The following is a 24104-nucleotide window of genomic DNA, read 5'->3' as shown; positions in this document are numbered from 1 at the left end:
TTTCGTTTGGCAAGGAATCAGGCCCACACCGTATAGTCAGAACAATTTACTGTAGCTCAGCCAAATTAGCTGCTCCTCTAGTTCTTTTTTCTCCTTTTACTTCCTGGGTGAGGGAAAAATAGCACTTACTGTGGGAATTCAGGATCGTAGAGCGTCGGTTGAAGAATTCCAGCTGGGAACACTGAAGAAAATAAAGCACAGGTTAGCGGAGAGACACTTTAAAGCGTCTTCTCTAAAGTTTTCCAAGTGGGGAGGCCATATTCACTTAAACAACGCTGTGACTAACTTAAAAACGGAAGCAGTTCGCTGAACCACGGTGGCAAAGAAGTAAAATGAGGCAAAAGTCACTTAACCTCCGTCTCGGGAAAGAAAAAGAAGAAAGGGAAGGAAGGAATGGAGGGAGGGAGGGAAGAAGAAGAAAGGAGAATGAAGAGGGAAAGAAAAAGAAGATGAAGGAAGGAAGGAAGGAAGGAAGGAAGGAGAAAGGAGAAGAGGGAAAGAAAAAGAAGAAAGGGAAGGAAGGAATGGAGGGAGCGAGGGAAGAAGAAGAAAGGAGAATGAAGAGGAAAGGAAAAAGAAGAGGAAGGAAGGAAGGAAGGAAGGAGAAAGGAGAAGAGGGAAGGAAAAAGAAGAAAAGGAAGGAAGGAATGGAGGGAGTGAGGGAAAAAGGAGAAAGGAAAAGAGGGAGGGAAAAAGAAGAAAAGGAAGGGAGGAAGGAGAATGAAGAGGGAAGGAAAAAGAAAAGGAAGGAAGGAAAGAAGGAAGGAAGATTATAATGAGACTGAGGGGGGGGGGACTGAGGGAAGTCCGGCCTTAGCACTTGGCCATGGCAGGTGCCTCCAACATGTATGACATTGAGCTGGCCACGGCCACCATGCCTCTCCCCCCCCCCCCCGAGATCAAACCCAACTCCGATGCGTCCCTCAATGAAATTGAGTTTACCACCACCACCACCCCACCCCTGCTGTACAACATACACAGTTAAGAAAGAGGCCAAACCTCAACGTACCCATCTGGTTCTTGTTAGGAAGGTAATAAGCATTCAGTGCTTGAGGAGGTAACAGCCACCTGCGGAGAGAAAACATGGTTATTAGCAACAGGAGTGAAGGCTTGGATCCGAAACTGGTGCATTGGAGGGGACAGTCACAACTCCTGGGACTGACACTTGTGGTGGTCATTGCAAGGGTCAACCCTACACTGGGGTCCGGCAGATAAGTCAAGATTACATCCCCCAGAAAATCCCAAAGGTGCTTTCCCCCCCCCCAAGAGGCAACTGGACTTTCTGTTTTTTTCCTTTTGAAGAAGTTTCGCTTCTCATCCAAGAAGCTTCTTCAGCTCTGACTGGATGGTGGGGAATGGAAGGATTGATACTCCTTGCAGGCAGCTGGTCATTTGCATCCTTTGAGAGGGTCCTTGAGGCCACTTGGAGGTTTTTATCTATGTCCTCAGGGTCACCTGAGTGGTGCAAACGGTTCCTGTAGTCTGCAATTTTTTCCTCTGGAAATCCATTCCTATCCCACCCCATTCCAAGGGTCTTCATCCCAAATTGCATAGCTAAAAGTTTGTAGAGATTCTCAGGCATCGAGGTCACGGTTGTCCCAAAGGTGCATTTTTTTCAGGAAGCAAGTGGACTTTCTGGTTTTTCTTTGAAGAAGTTTTGCTTCTCCTCCAAGAAGCTTCTTCAGCTCTGACTCGATAGTGGGGAATGGAAGGATTGACACTCCTTGCAGACAGCTGGTCATTTGCATCCTTTGAGAGGGTCGTTGAGGCCACTTGGAGGTTTATCTGTGTCCTCAGGTGACCCTCAGGATTCATATTCCTTGCAGACAGCTGGTCATTTGCATCCTTTGAGAGGGTCGTTGAGGCCACTTGGAGGTTTATCTGTGTCCTCAGGTGACCCTCAGGATTCATATTCCTTGCAGACAGCTGGTCATTTGCATCCTTTGAGAGGGTCGTTGAGGCCACTTGGAGGTTTATCTGTGTCCTCAGGTGACCCTCAGGATTCATATTCCTTGCAGACAGCTGGTCATTTGCATCCTTTTAGAGAGTCATTGAGGCCACTTGGAGGTTTGTCTGTGTCCTCAAGTGACCCTCAGGATTTCATATTCCTTGCAGACAGATGGTCATTTGCATCCTTGAGACGGTCGTTGAGGCCACTTGGAGGTTTATCTGTGTCCTCAGGTGACCTTCAGGATTCATATTCCTTGCAGACAGCTGGTCATTTGCATCCTTTGAGAGGGTCGTTGAGGCCACTTGGAGGTTTATCTGTGTCCTCAGGTGACCTTCAGGATTCATATTCCTTGCAGACAGCTGGTCATTTGCATCCTTTTAGAGAGTCATTGAGGCCACTTGGAGGTTTGTCTGTGTTCTCAAGTGACCCTCAGGATTCATATTCCTTGCAGACAGCTGGTCATTTGCATCCTTTGAGAGAGTCATTGAGGCCACTTGGAGGTTTATCTGTGTCCTCAGGTGACCCTCAGGATTCATATTCCTTGCAGACAGCTGGTCATTTGCATCCTTTGAGAGGGTCATTGAGGCCACTTGGAGGTTTGTCTGTGTCCTCAAGTGACCCTCAGGATTCATATTCCTTGCAGACAGCTGGTCATTTGCATCCTTTGAGAGGGTCGTTGAGGCCACTTGGAGGTTTATCTGTGTCCTCAGGTGACCTTCAGGATTCATATTCCTTGCAGACAGCTGGTCATTTGCATCCTTTGAGAGGGTCGTTGAGGCCACTTGGAGGTTTATCTGTGTCCTCAGGTGACCTTCAGGATTCATATTCCTTGCAGACAGCTGGTCATTTGCATCCTTTTAGAGAGTCCTTGAGGCCACTTGGAGGTTTGTCTGTGTCCTCAAGTGACCCTCAGGATTCATATTCCTTGCAGACAGCTGGTCATTTGCATCCTTTTAGAGGATCATTGAGGCCACTTGGAGGTTATCTGTGTCCTCAGAGTCACCTGAGTGGTGCAAATGGGTGAGGAGCCTTCTTGGAACTGCTGAAAAGACTCCTGTGTTGTAGACTGGAGATAGATGAGGTCGCATCCCTTCCCCTCTGCTAAGAGTTACAGATGACCTCTTGGACCCTTCTTTCAAACCAGTGGTCCTCTCAGTCCAGAATGTGGAATTTGCTGTCTTCAAAAGAGCAGCATTTGCCTCTTAAATGCAGAAGGACTGCTGAATCTTGTTTGCAAGGAGTATAAATCCTCAAAGGGAAAAAACAATAACAGGGAAGTCCAGTCGCTATTTTGCAAAAAGCACCTTTGGGACCACCAGGTTCAGAAAACATGGAGGATCCCTCATTAGATCAGACGCTCAAAGGTCCCAACTCTGCTTCTTCTCCGGCACCATGGAGGAGCACCAGTGGTGGGATTGAAATAATTTAACAACTGGTTCTCTGCCCTAATGACTGGGTGGGTGGGCATGGCCATGGTGGGCATGGCCAGAGAGTGTGACAGTCAGCACTCAGCCTCCTGCACCCCCTGGGTGCAAAAACGAGCTGCTGGGGGCCGCACTGCACATACACACACACTCACACGCCCCATTTTGGGCCTAGTAGAGTCTCCTGGGAGCCAAAACAAGCCACAGGAAGTATGTGCTGCATCCCCTCCACACCACATTTTGGGCCTCGTAGGCCTCCCTGCAGCCTCCTGGGAGCAAAAATGGGCCGCAGGGGGACTCCTGGAAGGGGTGTGGCCAGCCAGCAATTTAACAACCGGTCCGCCTGAACCGGTCCGAACCGGCTGAATCCCACCACTGACTGGAGCACGGAGAAAGATCCCTCTCTCTAGGGTGTCCTCAAAGCCGTCCCGGAGGAGAAAACAAGACCTCTTCAATCCCCTCTCTGCGCCCCGCAGATCCACCCAAGAGGTTCTACAAAAAGGAGCACCACCTACGCTGACTTGTCCACTTCCTGACGGATCTTCTTCACCGACAACTTGATGTTGAACCTGATGCTGTGGAGGATGTTCTTGAAGTAGGTTTTCTGGTGGACTTCGAACTGCAGAAGACACACGTTGTCTTAGGGCAAAAGGTTTAAGGAAGAACCTGAGGTCCAGGATGGACAGGAGTCCCGCTTTGGGTGCAGGTGGAAGAAACCTACCGGGACTTGACTACTACGAGGTAGTCTTCTTAGGGCTCACCCTGGAAAACTGCAGTATTCAGAAGATGTAAGTTGTGTGAAACTGTTCTGACCTAGGTTTCACAAAAATCACGGAGCAGAGTCCTTGTCCTGACAAAACCCCTTTTTATTAAGCTATTGTGAATTCCTCTCATTCATATCCAGCAAAGTCTCAGCAAACAGTCTTTCAAGGGTGAACTTGCAACCACAGACCTTATCAGACTTGGAGAGCTGCCAGGCCCATATCTTCCAAACACAACTCTGTACAAGAAAATACTTGGCAAGGAGTCTCTGAGAGTCACAAACAAATCTTCCCACTAGTTAAGCGAACTAATTGTCTCCTGCAAACTCCACTCCCCTTTCGCTCCTCTTTAGTCCCTCTGGGAGGGGCCATTCACGGTCCACCTGTGCCTTTGCTCCCGAGTCGACCCTTGTTCCTTAGCTGTTCCCTTCGTCTGGCAATCCTGCGCATGCGCACACTGGGAACAGGCTCCAGCTGTTCTTCTGCCTCACTGATGTTTGATTCCGAAGGCAGCTGATAACTGGCATATGGCCCTGGCCCCCTCTCTGCCTCCAACACAGAGCCCTCATCCGAGCCTTCCCCAGACTCCAGGACTGGCCCATCTTCCTCCCCAACCTCCTCACTGTCCGAATCTGCCCCCAGCTTTTGTTGGCTAGTAGGCCACAACAAAAATATAGCAAGGATACTCCCCTGTGCAAGCATTCAAGAATCAAGATTGTCTCCAAATATGTACACATGACCAACCCCTTACTAGATATACAACTTAAAAAGGTCTTACAGGTAGGCCTCGACTTACGACCACAATACAGCTGAAATGTATATTGTGAAGCGAGGCATTTGTGAAGTGAATTTTGCCCCCATTCTACGGCATTCCTTGCCTCCGTTGTTCAGTGAATCACTGCCGTTGATAAGGGGGCAACCCGGCTGATCGACAAGTTCAGCATCTTAGCCACTGAGCTAAGGGGGAGGCAAAAATGACCCAAGACTGAGGTAAACTATCCCTGAATGTGGATGTTTGGGATCAAGGCACCAGGCTAGAAAGCAGGAGACTTGAGTTCAAGTCCTGCCAAGTAACGGGAGCTCACTCTGTTACGTGGCGCTAGGGATTCGAACCGCCAAACTGCCAACCTTTCTGATCGACAAGCTCAGCATCTTTGCTCCCGAGCCACCGCGTCCCACCTTCCAACTCTATTATTCTGTTATTTTGTTATCCCTGAAGGGATCCCCTGATATCACACAAGGTTCCTGAATATTTCTTGAAGCCTTCCCAATTTTGTCTACTTTTAAATTTTTTACTTGAATTTGGGGCAGTTTTCTTGTGTTGACTATGTGGGATTCTGTATTGCCAACTCCTGAATGCATCAAGCTTAGATTCTGAGACACAGAAGACTACAAATGATGGACTTATTATTCCACCTGTCGAGGTGACTCCTTTGATAGAAAGTTTTACCCTGAGTGGAAATTTGATCTCTGATTCTCCGATACTTGCCTCGTATTCCTTGTCCACTGCTCCGGGGTTGAGAAGGAAATCCGGATAACCGATCATCACCATCATGTGTTTCAACTGCAAGGGAAACCGGTTTCAAACACCCATCTTGAGTATCGGGATGAGAGATTGGCCACCTGGTGCCCACTCTAGCCCAACGAGAGGTCTCAGCTGGGTGTCGGTGACGGCACCCACCAGGCTCTCCTGATCCAACCAGGATTTTTTTAAAAAAAATTCAGTGAAAGTTGACAAGCAAAAGCTCAACCATTATGTGCTTTTGGATTTGTAAGAATGAACCTGGTATATTTTTTTTTATGTTTTATTTTTGGAATGGAATGGAATGGGATGGGACGGAGCATGAAATTAAAAAAAATAAATAAAAAAAAATAAAAAAATAAAATAAATAAAAATAAAAAATAAAAAATAATAAAATAAATAAAATAAATAAAAATAATAAAATAAATAAAATAAATAAAATAAATAAAATAAATAAATAAATAAAATAAATAAAAAATAAAATAAATAAAATAAATAAAATAAATAAAATAAATAAAATAAATAATAAAATAATAAATGAAATAAATAAAATAAAAAATAAAAAATAAATAAAATAAATAAAATAAATAAAAAATAAAAAAATAAAATAAATAAAAAATAAAAAATAAATAAATAAATAAATAAAATAAATAAATAAATAAATAAATAAAATAAATAAAAAAATAAAAAAATAAATAAATAAAAAATAAATAAATAAAATAAATAAAATAAATAAAATAAATAAAATAAATAAATAAATAAATAAATAATAAAATAACTAAATAACTAAAATAACTAAAATAACTAAATAACTAAAATAACTAAAATAACTAATAAATAAAATGAAATAAATAAATAAATAAATAATAAAACAGAACAGAATAGAAAATAAAAGAACATAATAGAAAATAAAATAAAATAGAACAGAACAGAACAGAAAATAAAACAGAATAGAATAGAATAAAACAGAACAGAATAGAACAGAACAGAGTAAGAACAGAACAGAATAAGAATAGAACAGATCAGAATAGAGGTTTCCAGTGATGTGTTCAAAAAGGTGCCCATTTGCTGGGGTGACGAAGAACATCTTAAGGCCGTGTTTCTCATCCTTGGCAATCTTAAGAAATATGGACTTCAACTCCCAGAATTCCCCAGCCAACAAGCCAGCCTTGCCCAGGAGTGAGCTGGATGCAACCTGAGTGGGGATTGACTCACACAAAACACAGCCATTGGCCATTGTGTGCTCTAATTAGGAAAGGGCAGCTTCTCGGGCTGAGTAGTTCCATTCCCATGATCCCCTCCCGGGTTCCCTACCTTCGCTCTGGCCGCCCTCTGGGTTTCTTCATCCATCCATTCCAGTTCTTCGAGTCGCCGGTCCAGGATGTGCTTGATATCTTCCACTAACTGTTGCACCTGTTCCCGAAACGTGATTGGAGAATGCCGTCCAATAAAGAGAAGGGGAGAAGAAAGAAAGACCATTTGTTGGTTGAAAGAAAGCCATACTCACTAGGCATCACAGCCCGTTTCTCCGGGTTCTGGATGCTGCAATAAGAGGGAAGCATCTATCAGACCTGCCTCAGCCTGAACTTCTAAGAAAGAACCATCCTAAACTCCATCGGCTGAAAAAGGTATAGCTTACTAAAGGTCAAGTGAATTACAGCAAAGCAAAGACAGAACTGAAAGGCGCGCGCCAAAATCCCCAAGTCTAAATTTCCTTCCCTCAGGTGTCTCCCATTGCTGCAAATTCCGTGAATCTGGCTTCCCCACTGACTTTGCTTGTCAGAAGGTCGGAAAAGGGGATCGCATGACCCAGGGACGCAGCAACCGTCATAAATATGAGTCAGTTGCTGTTGTGGCCCAGCAGGAGCCATTGGAGCTGCCACCAGACTCCGACAGTGAGGAGCCCTATGAGTCGGCTCTGGAGGATGTGGAGGACCCTGGACAGGGTTCCGACTCTGAGCAGGGCGCAGAGAGGCTGGTTGGCCACCAAGAGGCACCTGAGCCTTGGACCAGTGGGGAGGAGACAAGGGAGTGTGAGCCTGAGGTCAACAGTGAGTTGTTCCTGGATGCCCGGCACCGAAGAGCTACTAGGCGTCAGGAACAGTTGCGCAGTTAGAGGAGGTAATTGCACTCAGTTGGTGGTCATTAGGCTCCTCTCCAGACTATAAAAGGACTACTTGTGCACACGCCCCTCTTGCAGAAGTCAACGCAGGAACTAATGTTGGAGAACATTATGGTGAGCTTGGCAGGCTGGATTGCTGCCAGGGCTTATCTGTGCTGGATTGCTGCCAAGGACCTGTCTGTCTGTTAATTAAATGCCGTAACTTATCTTTGACTCGGAGTGTGTGTTGGTGTGGGACGAGGGGGGTCAGAATACTTGCCAAGCACCTGATTTTTGACCAGGTGATCATGGGGATGCTGCAACGGTTGTGAAAGTGTGAAAACAGTCTCATGTCATTTTTTTCAGTGCTGTTGTTAAATTCAAACAGTCACTAAACGAATGGTTATAAGTCGAGGACTACCTGTGTTTCTGCAAGCAACCCGGCATCACTGTGAGTGAGTTGGGTGGCAGTACAAATTTTCTTAATGAATGCATAAATAAAAATGATGAGGATCTGAGGCCCCGTTGTCCGGAAGATCCTGGATTGGGCGTATTGGGGATGGTGTACCCACAAGTGATCAAATCTGGGTTCTCGCAACCCTTCCTCTACCGTAGGCTCTCACCTTGGCCTTGCTGGTGGAGGAGAAATATTCTTCCACAAACAGGGCCCCCAAAGCCATTCCGAAGTGCTTGTTGGCTTGACTCAAGCAAGTTTTGGCTAGCTCCATCGGCTTCTCGGCCCCCTCCATCTCCTTGGCAAACTCGTGAATGGCGTCCCGGAACGGGGTGGAGAGATGTTCGCTCAGCACCACCGCAATGCGCCACAGCATGTAGTTGTGAAGGATCCTGGAGTGGAAGGAACATGATAGGATGGGTTTAGTGCAGGGGTGTGTGTGTGATGACCTGGGGCACCAGGGGTGTTTATTTTCAGTTTCAGGGTGCGGGGAGGGAGGAAAGTCTAATGGATTTGCTCAACAAAAACAGTGTCATTAAAAAAACAGTTGCAATTTTGAATCCGTTCATGTGATTCCACAACCATAATGACTTATGACTGCAATTCCAGGCTCAATTCCGGTTGTAAGTTGAGGAACCACATATAGACCTCAAGTCAGCTTGGCTGGCCATACGTTAGAAGAAATAAACAGTGATGTGTGGTGAGGTTTATGGCTGGTGAGGCAGCATTTTTTTTAGACTTGTGGACTTCAACTCCCAGAATTCCACAGCCAGGCATGCTCAGTTCTGATTTAAAGCGACAGCATTTGTTTTTCTCCTTTGCGAAATAAGTTTCCTTCTTTCTTTTTCTTTTTCTTCTCCCTTCCCCTCCTTCCTCCCTCTCTCCCTCTTTCAAACACACACACACACAAAGTTGCACCAGGAGGATGAAGTTTGAATTCCTCCCCCTCCCTCTGACCCACACATACCTTTTCCAGCTGTTTCAGAGAGGATTTCAACTCTGCTCTTGCCAGTCATCATGAAAAGAAAAAAAAATGTAAAAGGAAAAAGGCAAGAGCTGAGGTCAGGCTGGGCTAGTTGCTGCCAGAGTCACCGTGGATGACTCTGCTTAACTGTTTTAAAAAGCCTCTAAAAAGCGCCCTCTACAGGAGGAGGCGGGAGAACGACGTGCCTCATCTATGTCAGGAATTTTTCAGCTTTTAACCCTTGCTTAACTCTACTCGAGTGATCATAAAAAGTCAGAGTAGATGAAGCACGTCGTTCTCCTGCCGCCTCCTGTAGAGGGCGCTTTTTAGAGGCTTTTTTAAACAGTTAAGCACTAAGCAGAGTCATCCACGGTGACTCTGGCAGCAACTAGCTCAGCCTGACCTCAGCTCTCGCCTTTTTCCTTTTACATTTTTTTTTCTTTTCATGATGACAGTGGTGAGGCTCTGGCTCCCCTGCCTCCCCTGACTGCACGTCCCTGGAAATAAATAAATGTAAGACTAGGGAATTAAATAGTGGGTAAAATTCACAGCTGTGCGGTTTTTCTTCACATCCGCCAAACTGTAAAAATTCCCCCTGTGAAACTGGCTTTATCCTGTGATAAATAGCAGAGAATCACAATTTACTTTATCTGGGGGAAGGAATGTCCATTAAAGGCAAGTGGCTGTGAAATCTCCATTCTTGCGATTTGCATCAATTTACGGGTGCAATTATGTAATTGATGCCAATGGCACCATTTGCATTAAAACCTTGATTTAAGGGATAAGTCTTCAATTTAATGAAGATATCCATGAAATCAGGTGTGCCCAACCTTGGCAAATTGAAGGCCTGTGGACATCAGTTCCCAGAATTCCCCAGGCAGCTATCTTGACGGACTTCAACTCCCAGAATCCCCCAGGCGGCTCTGCCTGTGGACTTCAGCTCCCAGAATCCCCCAGGCGGCTCTGCCTGACGGACTTCAGCTCCCAGAATCCCCCAGGCGGCTCTGCCTGACGGACTTCAGCTCCCAGAATCCTCCAGGCGGCTCTGCCTGAGGGAGTTCAGCTCCCAGAATCCCCCAGGCAGCTCTGCCTGAGGGACTTCAGCTCCCAGAATCCCCCAGGCGGCTCTGCCTGAGGGACTTCAGCTCCCAGAATCCCTCAGGTGGCTCTGCTGGGAGTTGAAGACCGATGGACTTCAGCTCCCAGAATCCCCCAGGTGGCTATGCTTGACGGACTTCAGCTCCCAGAATCCCCCAGGTGGCTATGCTTGACGGACTTCAGCTCCCAGAATCCCCCAGGCGGCTCTGCTGGGAGTTGAAGACTGATGGACTTCAGCTCCCAGAATTCCCCAGCCAACATAACTAGCTGTGGAATTCTGGGAGTTGGAGTCCACAAGTCTTAAAGTGGCCAAGGTGGAGAAACACCTGGATGGGTGGATGTTAGGTTGACATCAAGGTGGAGAAGTTGTCACGATTGTGCGCTTGGCCCTGATGCAGGGCAGTCTTTCTTTAGCTTGGCAACTTTCAGACATGTGGACTTCAACTCCCAGAATTCCCCAGCCATCATAGTTCAGCGGCTCATGGCCGCTTTTACTGGGGCTGAACCAGTTGTTCTACTGCTGGGGGAGTGGTATTTCAAGCCCTCTCCTTATTCCTGCAGCCCCTTCCAAACCCCTCATGCCCAGCCATACCTGATTGGGGTTGTTTGGATGATCTCCGAGACCTGCTGCATGTAATCGGTGGCTAAGAGCACCACCTCTTCATCCTCTGAAAAATGCTCATGGAATATCCGGTCCAGAAGACGCTTCCATTTTAACTGTGGAAAAACAGATCACTGGCTGAGTGGTGGTTGGTGATTGAAACACATAAGGGAATATCGCTCCCGCCGCCTTGAGTCCGGACACAGTTCCATAGGTGGAAGGCATAGACATTTTGGTGAGGTACCGACGTTTAGTACTGTAAGGAGCCGCATACCTCTCCGAGTGAAGGAGTGGAACGTCTGCCAATTTGAACTGAGGTAACGGAATGTGAGGCAACTGGCAGTTGGAACAGAGTTCTTTTCAGGTGGGGAGTGGGAGTAGAACTCCTTAGCATCAGAGCATGTTAATTAGTGTATAAGAAATACTAATGATCTGTTGGTCATTTTGAAAAATCTTTTCTTAACCAGCACCTAGAAGACAAGAGGAACATATGTGCCAAATTTCATGTTTGTTGGCTTTACGGTTCTGGAGAATTTGTGATGAGTGAATGGTATTTGCCTTTTAGATAGATAAATGATAGATAGATAGATAGATAGATAGATAGATAGATAGATAGATAGATAGAAAGATAGATAGATAGATAGATAGATAGATAGATAGATAGATAGATAGATAGATAGATATAGATAATAGATAGATAGATAGATAGATAGATAGATAGATAGATAGATAGATAGATAGATAATAGATAGAGAAAGAGAGAAAAATATATTATTCATTAATAATAAGAGACCAGCTATCCTGAAGTTGCTGCTGTCCATGCAATGGAGGGAAGGGCAAAAAAGTCAAGATGGTGGTGCAATGGAAATCCTGCTGGTCAAAATGCGACAGGATTTCGGTTGCATGCTGGTGGCTGCCATTTCGCCTTTTTAAAAAATAAACAAACCTTGAGTCATTCAACCTCAAAATCCAGACAACTGGCAACTGACTCATATTTATGACGGTTGCAGTGTCCGGGGGTGGTGGTGTCACGTGATCCCCTTTTGCGACTTTCTGATGAGCAAAGTCCATGGGTCAGCCGGATTCACTTAACAACTGTGTGACTAACTTAAGGATTCCCATGATTCGCTTAACAACCAGGGCATGAAACGTCGTAAAATGAGGCAAAACTCTTAACAACTTAACAACTTACCTTGCTTAGCAATGGACGTTTTGGGTTGCCAAAGGCAATCACACGACCCTGGGACACTGCAATTGTCGCAACTGACCCGCTTAGCAACAGAAATTTGGGGCTCAATTGTCATGGTAAGTCGACCCCACTCAACTTGACGGAAAAAAATGGTATTGGGTGATATGAATTTAATATGAAAAGGGACAATTTGGCAGGTGATGCAACTGAGGCTTCCACAAACCATGAAGCAAATTCCTTGTCCTGACAAAACAAACCCTTTTATTAATTGACTGTGAATTCTGCTCATTCACACCCAGCAAAGTCTTTCCAGGGAGGATTTACGGTCACAGACCTTATCTGGCTTGGAGAGCTGCCAGGTCGAGATCTGCAGAACTTGGCAAGGAGCCTCGGAGAGTCACGAACCAATGAAGCGAACTAATTGTCTCCTGCAAACTCCACTCCCCTTCCGCTCCTCTTTTATGTCCTCTGGGAGGGGCCATTCACCATCCACCTGTGGCCTTACTCCCACGTTAACCCCTGTTCTTTAGCTGTTCCCTTCGTCTGACAATTCTGCACATGTGCACACTGGGAACAGGCTCCAGCTGTTCTTCTGCCTCACTGAAGGCAGCTGATAACTGTCGGACGGCCCTGGCCCCCTCTCTGCCTCCGACACGGAGCCCTCCTCAGAGCCTTCCCCAGACTCCAGGACTGGCCCATCTTCCTCCCCAACCTCCTCACTGTCTGAATCTGCTGCCACTGGCGGGCTACAACCCCCCCCCCCCCCGGTCAATGTTCCTCCTGCTTTTGGGCCCATCCTGCCCCCCCTCTGTCCTCCCTGGCCCTACATCCTGGCATCCATACTTACGTTGGGTGCGATGCGCTGCAGCTCGCCCAGTGTGACTTTGTTGTACATGGAGTTGATATCTCTCCGTAGGTCATCGTACTCGGAGATAGTTATCTGTCAAAAGTGGGTAGAAAGTTGGAATTGGACCAGGCCACCTCCCTCAACTGGGTCCCATCATCCTCTGCCCATCTGGGGAAGGCAAAGGTGGTGAGATTCTTGTTCCAGTTCCCCCACCCCCGGCGAAATGAAAGGTAATGTAAAAACCCTTTTTTTTCTAAAGGGTTAGGGATGCAAAGGTCTTGTAACTTGACAGCTTTAAGACTTGCGTGCTTCAAATGCCAGAGTTTCTGAGCCAACATGGCTGGCAAGCCACTCCTACCCGGTCACATGGCCAGCAAGCCACTCCCACAAAGCAGGCCACACCCACAGAAGAGGTTCTAAAAAAATTTGAAACCCACCACTGTTCTGCATTTATCTGGCATCCAAAACGGGCTGCATAGAGACTCCTTGGAGGGGAGGAGTGGACGGGGCCAGCCAGTCCTTCCAACTATCGGTTCGGCAAACCAGATGTAAAATTAGCATCCAGTTCACCCGAACCGGTCCGAACTGACTGAATCCCACCCCTGCCCCTCTGTTGTCTTTTTCTCAGGCCAGCCTTACTCAGGGACCCAGCAGGAGAAAACGGCGCACTCACGTTGGCCAGCCTCTGCTCCAGCTGAAGAATCTCCTTGGCTTTCTGTTTCACATGCTCGGCACCCAGCAGGTTCAAAAGGCGCTCCATGAATACCACATAAGCGGCCAAGATCTGGAAGAGACAAGATTTTGGAAGCCCAGGAGATCCGGTCTGCGAATAGGGTCCCTTGAGCGATCCCAACAGAGCAGGTGGCCAAGCTGTTTGTGCAATCACGAGAAGGCCGTTCTCAAGTTGATGAAGAATAGAAAACATATTTTCTTTGCTAATGGACTCAAATGTTCTCAGAGGACGCATCTAGGGGTGAAATGCTACTGGTTCGGGCCGATTCGCCCGAACCCGTAGTTAAAAAAAATGCTACCAGTTCAGGCAAACCGGTAGTTAGCTGTGCGACAATCAGCTATGCCGCACAATTTATATTTGCTAGAAATCACACGGCACACTCTGATTGTTGCACAGCTGATCGTCAGAAATTTTAAAAAACTTTTTAAAGCACTTTTTTTACGACCGATTCGGGCAAAACGGGAGTTAAAAAATGCTAATTTTTTTTAAAGTTCCAAAAATCGCACGGCACAGCTGGTTGTCGCACAGCTGATTGTTGGAACTTTTGTTTTACTTCCCGGTAGTAAAAAAAAATGCTTTAAAAAGATTTAAAAAGTTCCGACGATCAGCTGTGCTGCGCGATCTTCAGAACTTTTTTTAAAAACTTTTTTAAAACGTTTTTTTTTTACTACCAGGCCCGGTAGTAAAAAAAAAAATGCTTTAATTAAAAAAAAAAGTTCCGATGATCAGCTGTGCAACAATCAGCTGTGCCATGCGATTTATATTTGCTAGAAAGCAGGAAATCCTGCTTTCTAGCGAATCTAAATTGTGCAACACAGCTGTTTCCCCCCCTTGTTGTTCTACTTACCTTTGCAGACTCAGAAAGGGCTTACATGTGTGCGAGAAGCAAAGCGGTAGTAGATATTCAGAGCATTTCACCCCTGGACCAATCTCTGCTCAGGTCCTGCTTGGACCCGTTTCTCAATTTTCCCGGGCACTTCCTGCTCCCCTGATGATCTGCCCTGCAAAAGCTCTGAATTTCCAACAATGCATTGGAGCACAGCGGCGTTGCTTCCTGGGGTTCCACCACAAAACCGTGTTCCGACTAAAGCGCGCTCGACGAAACCGTGTAGCTGACGTCATCACAGGGCGACAACAGCGCGGAGACAGAAGCACGCTGTAAACGCTAAACCTAAAATTAACCCCTAAACCTAAAGCTAACCCCCCTAAACCTAACCCTAAACCTAACCCTAAACCTAACCCTAAACCTAACCCTTAACCTAACCCTAAACCTAACCCTTAACCTAACCCTAAACCTAACCCTTAACCTAACCCTTAACCTAACCCTAAACCTAATCCTAACCCTTAACCTAACCCTAACCCTTAACCTAACCCTAACCCTAACCCTTAACCTAACCCTAACCCTAACCCTAACCCTTAACCTAACCCTAAACCTAACCCTAAACCTAACCCTTACCTTAAGTTGAATCGGCTTGCTTTCAAAGCGCTATTTAAAGCGCCCTTCTTTCTCCGCGCTCGCTGTTGTCGCCCTGTTGATGACATCAGCGACGCGGTTTAATCGGGCGCGCTTTAGTCGAGCGCGGTTTTGTCGTGCCACGGCTTCCTGGTATTGTGCAGGGGTGGGATTCTACTGGTTCGGGTGAGCTGGTAGCTCCAAAGATCAGCTGGGAGCAAACTGGTTCACTTTATTTTGCCTTTATCTTCTCAGCTGAGTCGCATGGTAGAATGGATTGCCGTACCTCAGCTGTTTCTGGGAGCTACGTCTTCTCTAAACTGTGCATGCATGCAAAGCACGCACTCAGTTGTTAAACCGGAAGGATCCCACCCCTAGTATTGTGGGAAGTGGACATGGCTGCTTCTAAAGGAAGTTCACCCTGCTCAGCCTTGCTTGGCACCCCTGTTTTTCAGACTTTTCAGGCAGGCACCCAGCTGCTCTTTCCTGCCCCAGCAGTATATAGTTAGTGTAGGAATTAAGAACTGTACCTTTAAGAAACTACCTCATGGGAAATGCAGGCAGAGACTGCCTTATGGGAAATGTAGTTCCATGACATGTAATCACATCTCTGTTTTTTTGCATCTTGCCCACATGCAAAGTTTATAGCCGAGCAGTTTAATCGCCTTTGTGAACCGGAATAGTAGCTTTCTACATCTCCACTCAGCATGGGGGTAAAATCATCATCTTTTTACACTAGCTGATGGGACAGATCATGGAAAGTTAGAAGAATCTTAACACTGAACTGTAAGTTTTGCTATTAAGGATGCCTGATAATAAACGTGGTCTGAAAGAGATTCCTAAACGTGGAGTTAACTGGCTGCCTGAGCTGAACCTCATTGCCCGGAGCAGAACATGCTGACTTGCTGATCTATCCTGCAAACAATCTGAATTTCCCACAAAGCGTTGGAGCACAGGAGCGTCATTCCCAGGCATTGTGGGAAATGGATAAGGCTGCTTCTAAAGAATGCTCAGTCCTGCTTGGCACCCCACATTTCTCAGCCTTCCCAGGCACCCCCCCGGCTCCCCCCCCCGATGATTGGCTCACCTGTCCTGCAAAAAATGCTGAATTTTTCACAATGCATCGGAGCATGGTAGTGTCGCTCCCGGGCATTGTGGGAAATGGACACGGCTGCTTTTAAAGGATGCTCAACTCACTTAGGACCTGCTTGGGCCCCTGTTTCTCTGAGACTTCCCGGGCATCTGCTCCCCTGATTCTGTCCTTCAAAAGCTCTAGATTTCCCACAATGCATTGGAGCACAGGAGCATCATTCCCAGGCATCGTGGGAAATGGATACAGCTGCTTTTAAAGGATGCTCAACTCACTGAGGACCTGCTTGGGCCCCTGTTTCTCTGAGAGTTCCCAAGCACCTGCTCCCCTGATTCTGTCCTTCAAAAGCTCTGGATTTCCCACAATGCATTGGAGCACAGGAGCATCATTCCCAGACATCATGGGAAATGGATACAGCTGCTTTTAAAGGATGCTCAACTCACTGAGGACCTGCTTGGGCCCCTGTTTCTCTGAGACTTCCCGGGCACCTGGTCCCCTGATGATCTGTCCTTCAAAAGCTCTGGATTTCCCGCAATGCATTGGACACGGCTGCTTTTAAAGGATGCTCAGCCCTGCTTGGCACCCCCGTTTCTCAGCTTTCCCAGGCACCCACCTGTTCCCCTCCAATGATTGGATCATCTCTTCCGCAAAAAATTCTGAATTTCCCACAATGCATCAGAGCACAGTAGTTTCGCTCCCGGGCATTGCGGGAAATGGACACGGCGGCTGTTAAAGAAAGCTCAGCTTTTTGGCATTGCTTTCCCACAAATTTTGGAGGGAGATGGGCAGCATAAAAAACACCAGGAGGCTGTGAGTTCGATCCCACGTAGAGGCAGATATTTCTCTCAGGGCGCAATGAGAATTTATCTGCTGAATAAAATTCCAGCTAGGCGACAACGAAGGGCATCCGGCCAGGAAAGATTCTGCTGCATTCCATTGCCCAGACTCCATCCCGCAAGGGTTTATTATGGGGCCATAAAAAGGAATTGATGATGATGATGATGGGAAGCATTAAAAAGTTAATAGATAATAAACAAATAAATTTGCTTGCAAAGCTATCTCTCCTTCAAACTGGCTCTTTTGTCCTTTACCTTTTCGCTTTCGTCATCCTGGCCCAGGTAGAGTGTTCGTTCGGACAAGGTCAGCCCATCCTGGTCAATCTATCAAGTGGAGAAAAAAAAATACACCAAGTATTTAGTCTGAGTAGAACAAAAATTTGTTGGTGAACCACCAACGACTCCTCCTTGGCTGGGACAACACAGTAACCTGTTGTGGCCCAGCAGGAGCCGTTGGAGCTGCAAACAGACTCCGATAGCGAGGGACCCTATGAGTCGGCTCTGGAAGATGTGGAGGACCCTGGACAGGGTTCAGACTCCAAGCAGGGATCAGATAGGCTGGTTGGCCACCAGGAGGCGCCTGAGGCATGGAGCAGCGGTGAAAGCCGAAGGGAGTGTGTCCCTGACGTCAGGCACTGGAGCAGTGGGGAAGAGCAAAGGGAGTTCGTCCCTGACGCCAGGCAGAGAAAGGCGGAGAAGCGAAGGCAGCAATTACGGAGACAGACTCAGAGGAGATAATCAGGCCAAGGTGGTTGTGGTTTGGCTCCTCCCAAGAGAGTATATAAGAAGAGACTTTGGGAGGAGACTTTTTGCAGGACACAACTGTTATACTAAGTTGGAGAAGCTCTTGTGTGTATCTCTTATCTGTGGGAGTCTGGGTTGCTGCCAATGTCTTGTCTGTGAGTAATTACTGTTAATAAAGCGTGGCTAACGGTAAGCTTGTGTCGGCGTGACTCACCGGACGGAGGGAGGGGGGTCAGAACAGTAACCTAAGCTGCCAAAAAGTAGTTACATCAAAACAAACCAAATTTAGAATCCTAGAATTGGAAAAGGAGTCATTAGAATACTACGTCCGGAAGGGACCTCGGAGGTCTTCTAGTCCAACCCCATGCTAGAGCAGGGGAACCCTTCTGGACAATTCCTTGTCCAGTCTCTTCTTAAAAGCCTCCAGTGATGGAGCAACCAGAGTTTCTGGTGGCAAGCAGTTCCACTGGTTAATCGTTCTCACTGTCAGGAATGTCCTCTTATTTCTCTCCTTCATCAGCTTCCACCAGGGGCGAAATCCTCCCAGTTCAGCTGAACTGGTAGAACAATTAACCAGTGGTTGCCAAGGTTGAGAAACACTGTTTTAGAGGGTCGTTGAGGCGTCTTGGAGGTTGATCTGTGACCCCGTGTGAAATCAAAGCAAAGACCAGCTCTCCCCCCCCCCCCGGATCGGATCCTATTTCTGCATCTTTAATAACGACACGGATTTAAAGATGGAGGAAGGAAAGGCCCATCCAATTTGCCGAAATCATAAACAATATTCAAAACGAGGTTGACTGCTGGGGGAAAGACAGAGGGGCTGCAAATCACAGAAAGCAATTTAAAAGAGACAAGACCAACCGATACAAGTTATGGGGGGGGGGGTGTTTGATTTTTAACTTGATAAAATATTTATGCTCGGGAGGCCGTGGGGAGGATGGGAGGAGTGGGGCGGGAGGGGTGGGAATGAAAGATGAGCTTCAAATATCTCAAATCACCCAGAGTCCTTTTGTCTTTCCAGTCGGCATTGCGTGTATTTATGGGAGAGATCTTGAAATGCTTAAAAAAAAAACACCCAAACTCTCTTTCTGTCCGACTTCTGATGACCTTATGCACAGAGCCTGAAATATTTTGGGTTTTTTTTTTCACGTGTTCTACCCATACAAACATTTAAATAGGAGCCAGCCGTGGGCAGCAGCTGCCAAAAAAGCCAACACAGTTCTAGGCTGCATAGACAGAGGGAGAGAATCAAGATCACGTGAAGGGTTAATACCACTTTATGATGCCTTGGTAAGGCCACACTTGGAATACCGCACTCAGTTTTAGTCACCACGATGTGGAAAAGATGCGGAAACTCTAGAAAGAGTGCAGAGAAGAGCAACAAAGAGGATTAGGGGACTGGAGACTAAAACATATGAAGAACGGTTGCAGGAACTGGGTAGTTTAATGAAAAGAAGGACCAGGGGAGAAATGATAACAGTCTTCCAATATCTCAGGGGTTGCCACAAAGAAGAGGGAGTCAAGCTATTCTCCAAGGCACCTGAGGGCAGAACAAGAAGCAACGGATGGAAACTAATCAAGGAGAGAAGCAACTTAGAACTGAGGAGGAATTTCCTGACAGTGAGAACAATTAATCAGTGGAACAGAAGTTGCCTCCAGAAGTTGTGAATGCCCCAACACTGGAAGTCTTTAAGAAGATGTTGGATAGCCATCTGTCTGAAACGGTATAAGCTTTCCTGCCTAGGCAGGGGGTTGGACTAGAAGACCTCCAAGGTCCCTTCCAACTCTGTTATTGTATTATTGTATTATTTTCCAAAGCACCTGAAGGAACGGCCAACAAGCAATGGATGGAAACTAATTACAGAGGGAACCAAGCTAGAAATAGGAGAAATTTCCTGACAATTAATCAGTGGAACTACTTGCCTCCAAAAGTTGGGAATGCCCCAACACTGGAAGTCTTTAAGAAGATGTTGGATAGCCATTTGTCTGAAACGGTATAGGGTCTCCTGCCTAGAAGACCTCCAAGGTCCCTTCCAACTCTGCTATTCTATTCTATTCTATTCTATTCTATTCTAAATCTCATCTTTTTATTTTCAGACAAAGCAATTCTCTTTCCTAGCAGCTGGTCAACTCAGGTGAGTATCTGACAGGTAGGAAACCCTAAGGCAAATTGCCTAGGACAGGAGGACCCGGATTGTTGTTGGGGGCGATATGCTGACTCTGTAAACCGCTTAGAGAGGGCTGAAAGCCCTATGAAGCGGTAGATAAGTCTAACTGCTATTGCTATTATATACCGCTTCATAGGGCTTTCAGCCCTCTCTAAGCGGTTTACAGAGTCAGCATATCGCCCCCCACAGTCTGGGTCCTCATTTCACCCACCTCAGAAGGACGGAAGGCTGAGTCAACCTTGAGCCGGTGAGATTTGAACCGCTGAACTGCAGATAACGGCCCAAGAAACAGCCAAAAACAAGCATGTGTGCACCGGCCAGCTGGTCTTTGGGTCTCTGGTGCTCTTGGCACATGCATACACATTCCGGTTTGGGCACTCGATGCCGAAAAGGTTCGCCATCACTGATGTAGGGTCTCTGGCTTGGGCTGGGGGTTGGACTAGATGACCTACAAGGTCCCTTCCAACTCTTGTCATTCTGATTTTTGTACCCTGCCCTTCGGAGTAGTCCCAAAACACCAACTACAGCAATAACAACAGAGGTGAAAACTTGATGATTCATACTATTAGAATAAAAGAAGAATTAAAAGAAGAATTAAAGAATTAAAGAATTAAAAATCAGTCACTACCATAAATGGGAAATAAAATTGGAAGGGATTCGATCAATGTTTTAAAGAGCGATGGAAACGGCACATAATTGAGCTGCTGATTGGTCCAGCTTTCATCCATCAGCAGCAGGCAATACAATAAAGCCTTGTGTTACATGGAGATATTGGCGCATAGCACAGATAAAATCCTTCTAAATAGTATCTCAATGGGGGAGATGCCACACAACACAAACACAAGTATTAATATTACTTTATAAGGCCTTGGTAAGGCCACACTTGCAATATGGCATCCAGTTTTGGTCACCATGATGTAGAAAAGATGCGGAGACTCTAGAAAGAGTGCAGAGAAGACCAAGAAAGAGGATTAGAGGACTGGAGGATAAAACATAGGAAGAACGGTTGCAGGAACTGGGGATGTCTAGTTTAATGAAAAGAAGGACTAGGGGAGACATGATAGCAGTCTTCCAATATCTCAGGGGTTGCCACAAAGAAGAGGGAGTCAAGCTATTCTCCAAGGCACCTGAGGGCAGAACAAGAAGCAATGGGTGGAAACTAATCAAGGAGAGAAGCAACTTAGAACTGAGGAGGAATTTCCTGACAGTGAGAACAATTAATCAGTGGAACAGAAATTGCCTCCAGAAGTTGTGAATTCTCCAACACTGGAGGTTTTAAAGAAGATGTTGGATAACCATTTGTCTGAAGTGGTGAAGGGTTTCCTGCCTAAGCTGGGGGTTAGACTAGAAGACCTCCAGCGTCCCTTCCAACTCTGTTATTCTATTCTAACAGTAATATCCAGGTTTCCCAACCTCACCAGCTTTAAAAGATGTGGACTTCAATTCCCAGAATTCCCCAGCCAGCATGGTGTGCAGAGTTCAATTCCCAGAACTGTGGACTTCAATTCCCAGAATTCCCATAATTCCCCAGCCAGCATGGTGTGCAGACTTCAATTCCCAGAACTGTGGACTTCAATTCCCAGCATTCCTCAGCCGGTATGGTGTGTAGTCTTCAATTCCCAGAATTCCCCAGCCAGTATGGTGTGCAGAGTTCAATTCCCAGAACTGTGGACTTCAATTCCCAGAATTCCCCAGCCAGCATTGCACCCCTGGCTATCCTAAGTCGTTGAGCTGAACACTCCCCCCCCCCAATCATGGCTTGTGAAGTGGGGCAGCTTTATGACTAACCACGGTGTCCTATGGTCACACAGCCATCATTTGCAATGGTTTATGCCAGGTTGCAGCATGAATGAATGGGTTCGCTTAAGGACTGCAGTGTTCTCTTAATGACCGTCATGAAAAAGGCTGAAAATTACTCCCACTCATAGGAATCTTTTCGTACGACCATAATTCTGGTCTCGATTATGGTCGTAAGGCAAGGACTACCTCAACTTACAACCATTCGCTCTGTGAAGTTACAACGGTATTAAAAAAAACATGACTTGTGACCGTTTTTCACACTTAACGACCGTGGCAGCATCCCCGCGATCAAAATTTGGACGCTTGGCAACTGACTCATATTTATGTCGGTGACAGGGTCCCGGGGTCAAGGGATCCCTTTTTGTGACAAGCAAAGTCGACGGAGACCCACTTAACAACCTGCATTATTGAAGTGATTCACTTAACGACTGAGGAGAGAAAGCTTGGAAAACGGAGCCAAGAGTCACTGAACTCTTGCGAGCCAGGGAACTTTGGGGCTCGATTTGGTCATAAGGTCGAGGACTAGCTTGAATGCCATGCTCAATTGTCGTTGTAAGTCGAGGACTGCCAGTAAGCAGCCTCGCTGCCCGGCTGCAGAAAAAACCGATGGATGCAAAATGACGGAGAATTTCCTCCCCACTCCCCAGATCCCCCCTCCCTTTCTGTCATATCTCTTTGAATTTATTGCATTATCGGCTCTCTGCTTGCTCCCTGGTCTCATCCAGGCTTTTCTTCATTTCCTCTCCTCTGCCGGCTTGCAGAGACATGGCTGATGGAACGGAGATGGGAGGGTGAAGAGGCCCAGAGACACACAACGGTGGTTATTGCTTTGCGATGCAAAATGACGGGGTGGAGATGAAGACAACGCTGCTCTGGGACGAGGTGGCGGCATGGAATAGAATAGAATAGAATAGAATAGAATAGCAGAGTTGGAAGGGACCTTGGAGGTCTTCTAGTCCAACCCCCCTGCTCAGGCAGGAAGCCCTACACCACTTCAGACAAATGGCTATCCAACATCTTCTTAAAGACTTCCAGTGTTGGGGCATTCACAATTTCTGGGGGCAAATTCTGTTCCACTGATTCATTGTTCTCACTGTCAGGAAATTCCTCCTCAGTTCTAAGTTGCTTCTCTTTGGGGCTGCAGCCGTCGTAGGTGTGAGAAACGGTCACAAGTCACTTTTTCCAGCTCCGTGGTAACTTTGTGCGGTCACTAAATGAACTGTTGTACGTCGAGGACCACCTGTACGCACACAGCTTTAGTGTCCGTCTATCCTTTCCCGCACGCCCTTCTCGCCTTTCATGGCAGGATGCCTGGGAGGCGCCAAGCCGAACCTGGCAGGCCTGAGAATGGCATTTGTAGAGGGACTTCTTGGCATGCCGATCGGCCATCCTGGCTGCTCCCTCCTAATGTTGTGGTGCTTGTTGTTAGACGACAACTGCAAATAAATCTAAGTGGTGAGCACGAAGCCAAACAATCCTTGGACGACAAAGAATAATATATATTATCCCACTACGGAGAAGAGCAGAATTAGCCTTTCCCTGCCTGGTGACATTTTGCAGCCGCCAGCTTGTTCAAATCAGTGTGAGTGGCGACACCGACGCCACAAGCATTCGACGCTCGGCTCCCCATCTCGGTTCTGAAGTTGCTACTTGTGCGTCTGTCTGTCCTCTCTTCTCAACATAGCCAGTTCTTCCCCTTTGGTGCACGCAGAATCCGTTGTAACTGATAAGCGGTTAGGAAAAAGGGGTTCTAGAATATTCTGGGGGACTCTAGAACCGTGATGGCGAGGGAGGGAGCGTGCTCGCTCGTCTAGGCCGCAACCCGGAAGAGGAACTGCTCAGGGCGCATACGCATGACCAAAAATGAACTTTCCAGTTTCCAGTGCAGGCATGCATGCTGGCCAGATAGACTTCCAGATTCCTGGTGCACATGTGTGTGCAACGTTCAGCTGGCTGGCTTGCATGCACACGCAGGAAAACAGATGGCCAGCTAGTTTTCAGCACTGCCGCAAGCACAGAGGCCAAAGATCGTCGTGTGCGCATGCATGCCAGAAACCCGGAAGAGGAATGGGCGATACTGTGCATCGGGCATGCATGCCACAGGTTCGTCATTAAGGCCCTAGGACCGTGTTGGCGAACCGGTGGCACACGTACCAGAGGTGGCACGCAGAGCCCTCTCTGTTGACACGCATGAAGTCGCCCCGGCTCAGCCAGCTGGTCGGCGGGTTTTTGAGGTGCGCATGCGCAATGGCCAGCTGGTGGTCAGGTTTCTGGTATGCGCGCGCATGCTTTCCGGTTGGGGCACTGTGCCTAAAAGGTTGGCCATCACTGCCTTAGGATGTTCAGCAGGTGGGGTTCAGCCGGTTTG

General features: G+C 47.0%; 1 protein-coding gene across 1 annotated transcript in view; it reads right to left on the bottom strand.

The window, feature by feature from the left end:
* ECEL1 (endothelin converting enzyme like 1) overlaps positions 1-23125 on the bottom strand; it is a 34614-nt gene extending 11489 nt beyond the window's left edge. Inside the window, exons 1-11 of the mRNA XM_032224925.1 lie at positions 23069-23125; positions 17280-17348; positions 13586-13696; positions 12913-13005; positions 10868-10992; positions 8383-8605; positions 6973-7071; positions 5626-5700; positions 3891-3994; positions 1010-1068; positions 130-181 (exon numbers count right to left, since the gene is read on the bottom strand). Coding sequence (XP_032080816.1) covers positions 130-181; positions 1010-1068; positions 3891-3994; positions 5626-5700; positions 6973-7071; positions 8383-8605; positions 10868-10992; positions 12913-13005; positions 13586-13696; positions 17280-17348; positions 23069-23125 — 1067 coding nt within the window. The remainder of the gene's footprint in view (positions 1-129; positions 182-1009; positions 1069-3890; positions 3995-5625; positions 5701-6972; positions 7072-8382; positions 8606-10867; positions 10993-12912; positions 13006-13585; positions 13697-17279; positions 17349-23068) is intronic.
* Between the last annotated feature and the right edge of the window lie 979 nt (positions 23126-24104).

This window comes from Thamnophis elegans, chromosome 10 (genome assembly GCF_009769535.1).
Source record: "Thamnophis elegans isolate rThaEle1 chromosome 10, rThaEle1.pri, whole genome shotgun sequence".
Taxonomy (NCBI): domain Eukaryota; kingdom Metazoa; phylum Chordata; class Lepidosauria; order Squamata; family Colubridae; genus Thamnophis; species Thamnophis elegans.
Note: the sequence above shows the minus strand (reverse complement) of the source record. Positions and strands in the feature narration are given on the sequence as shown.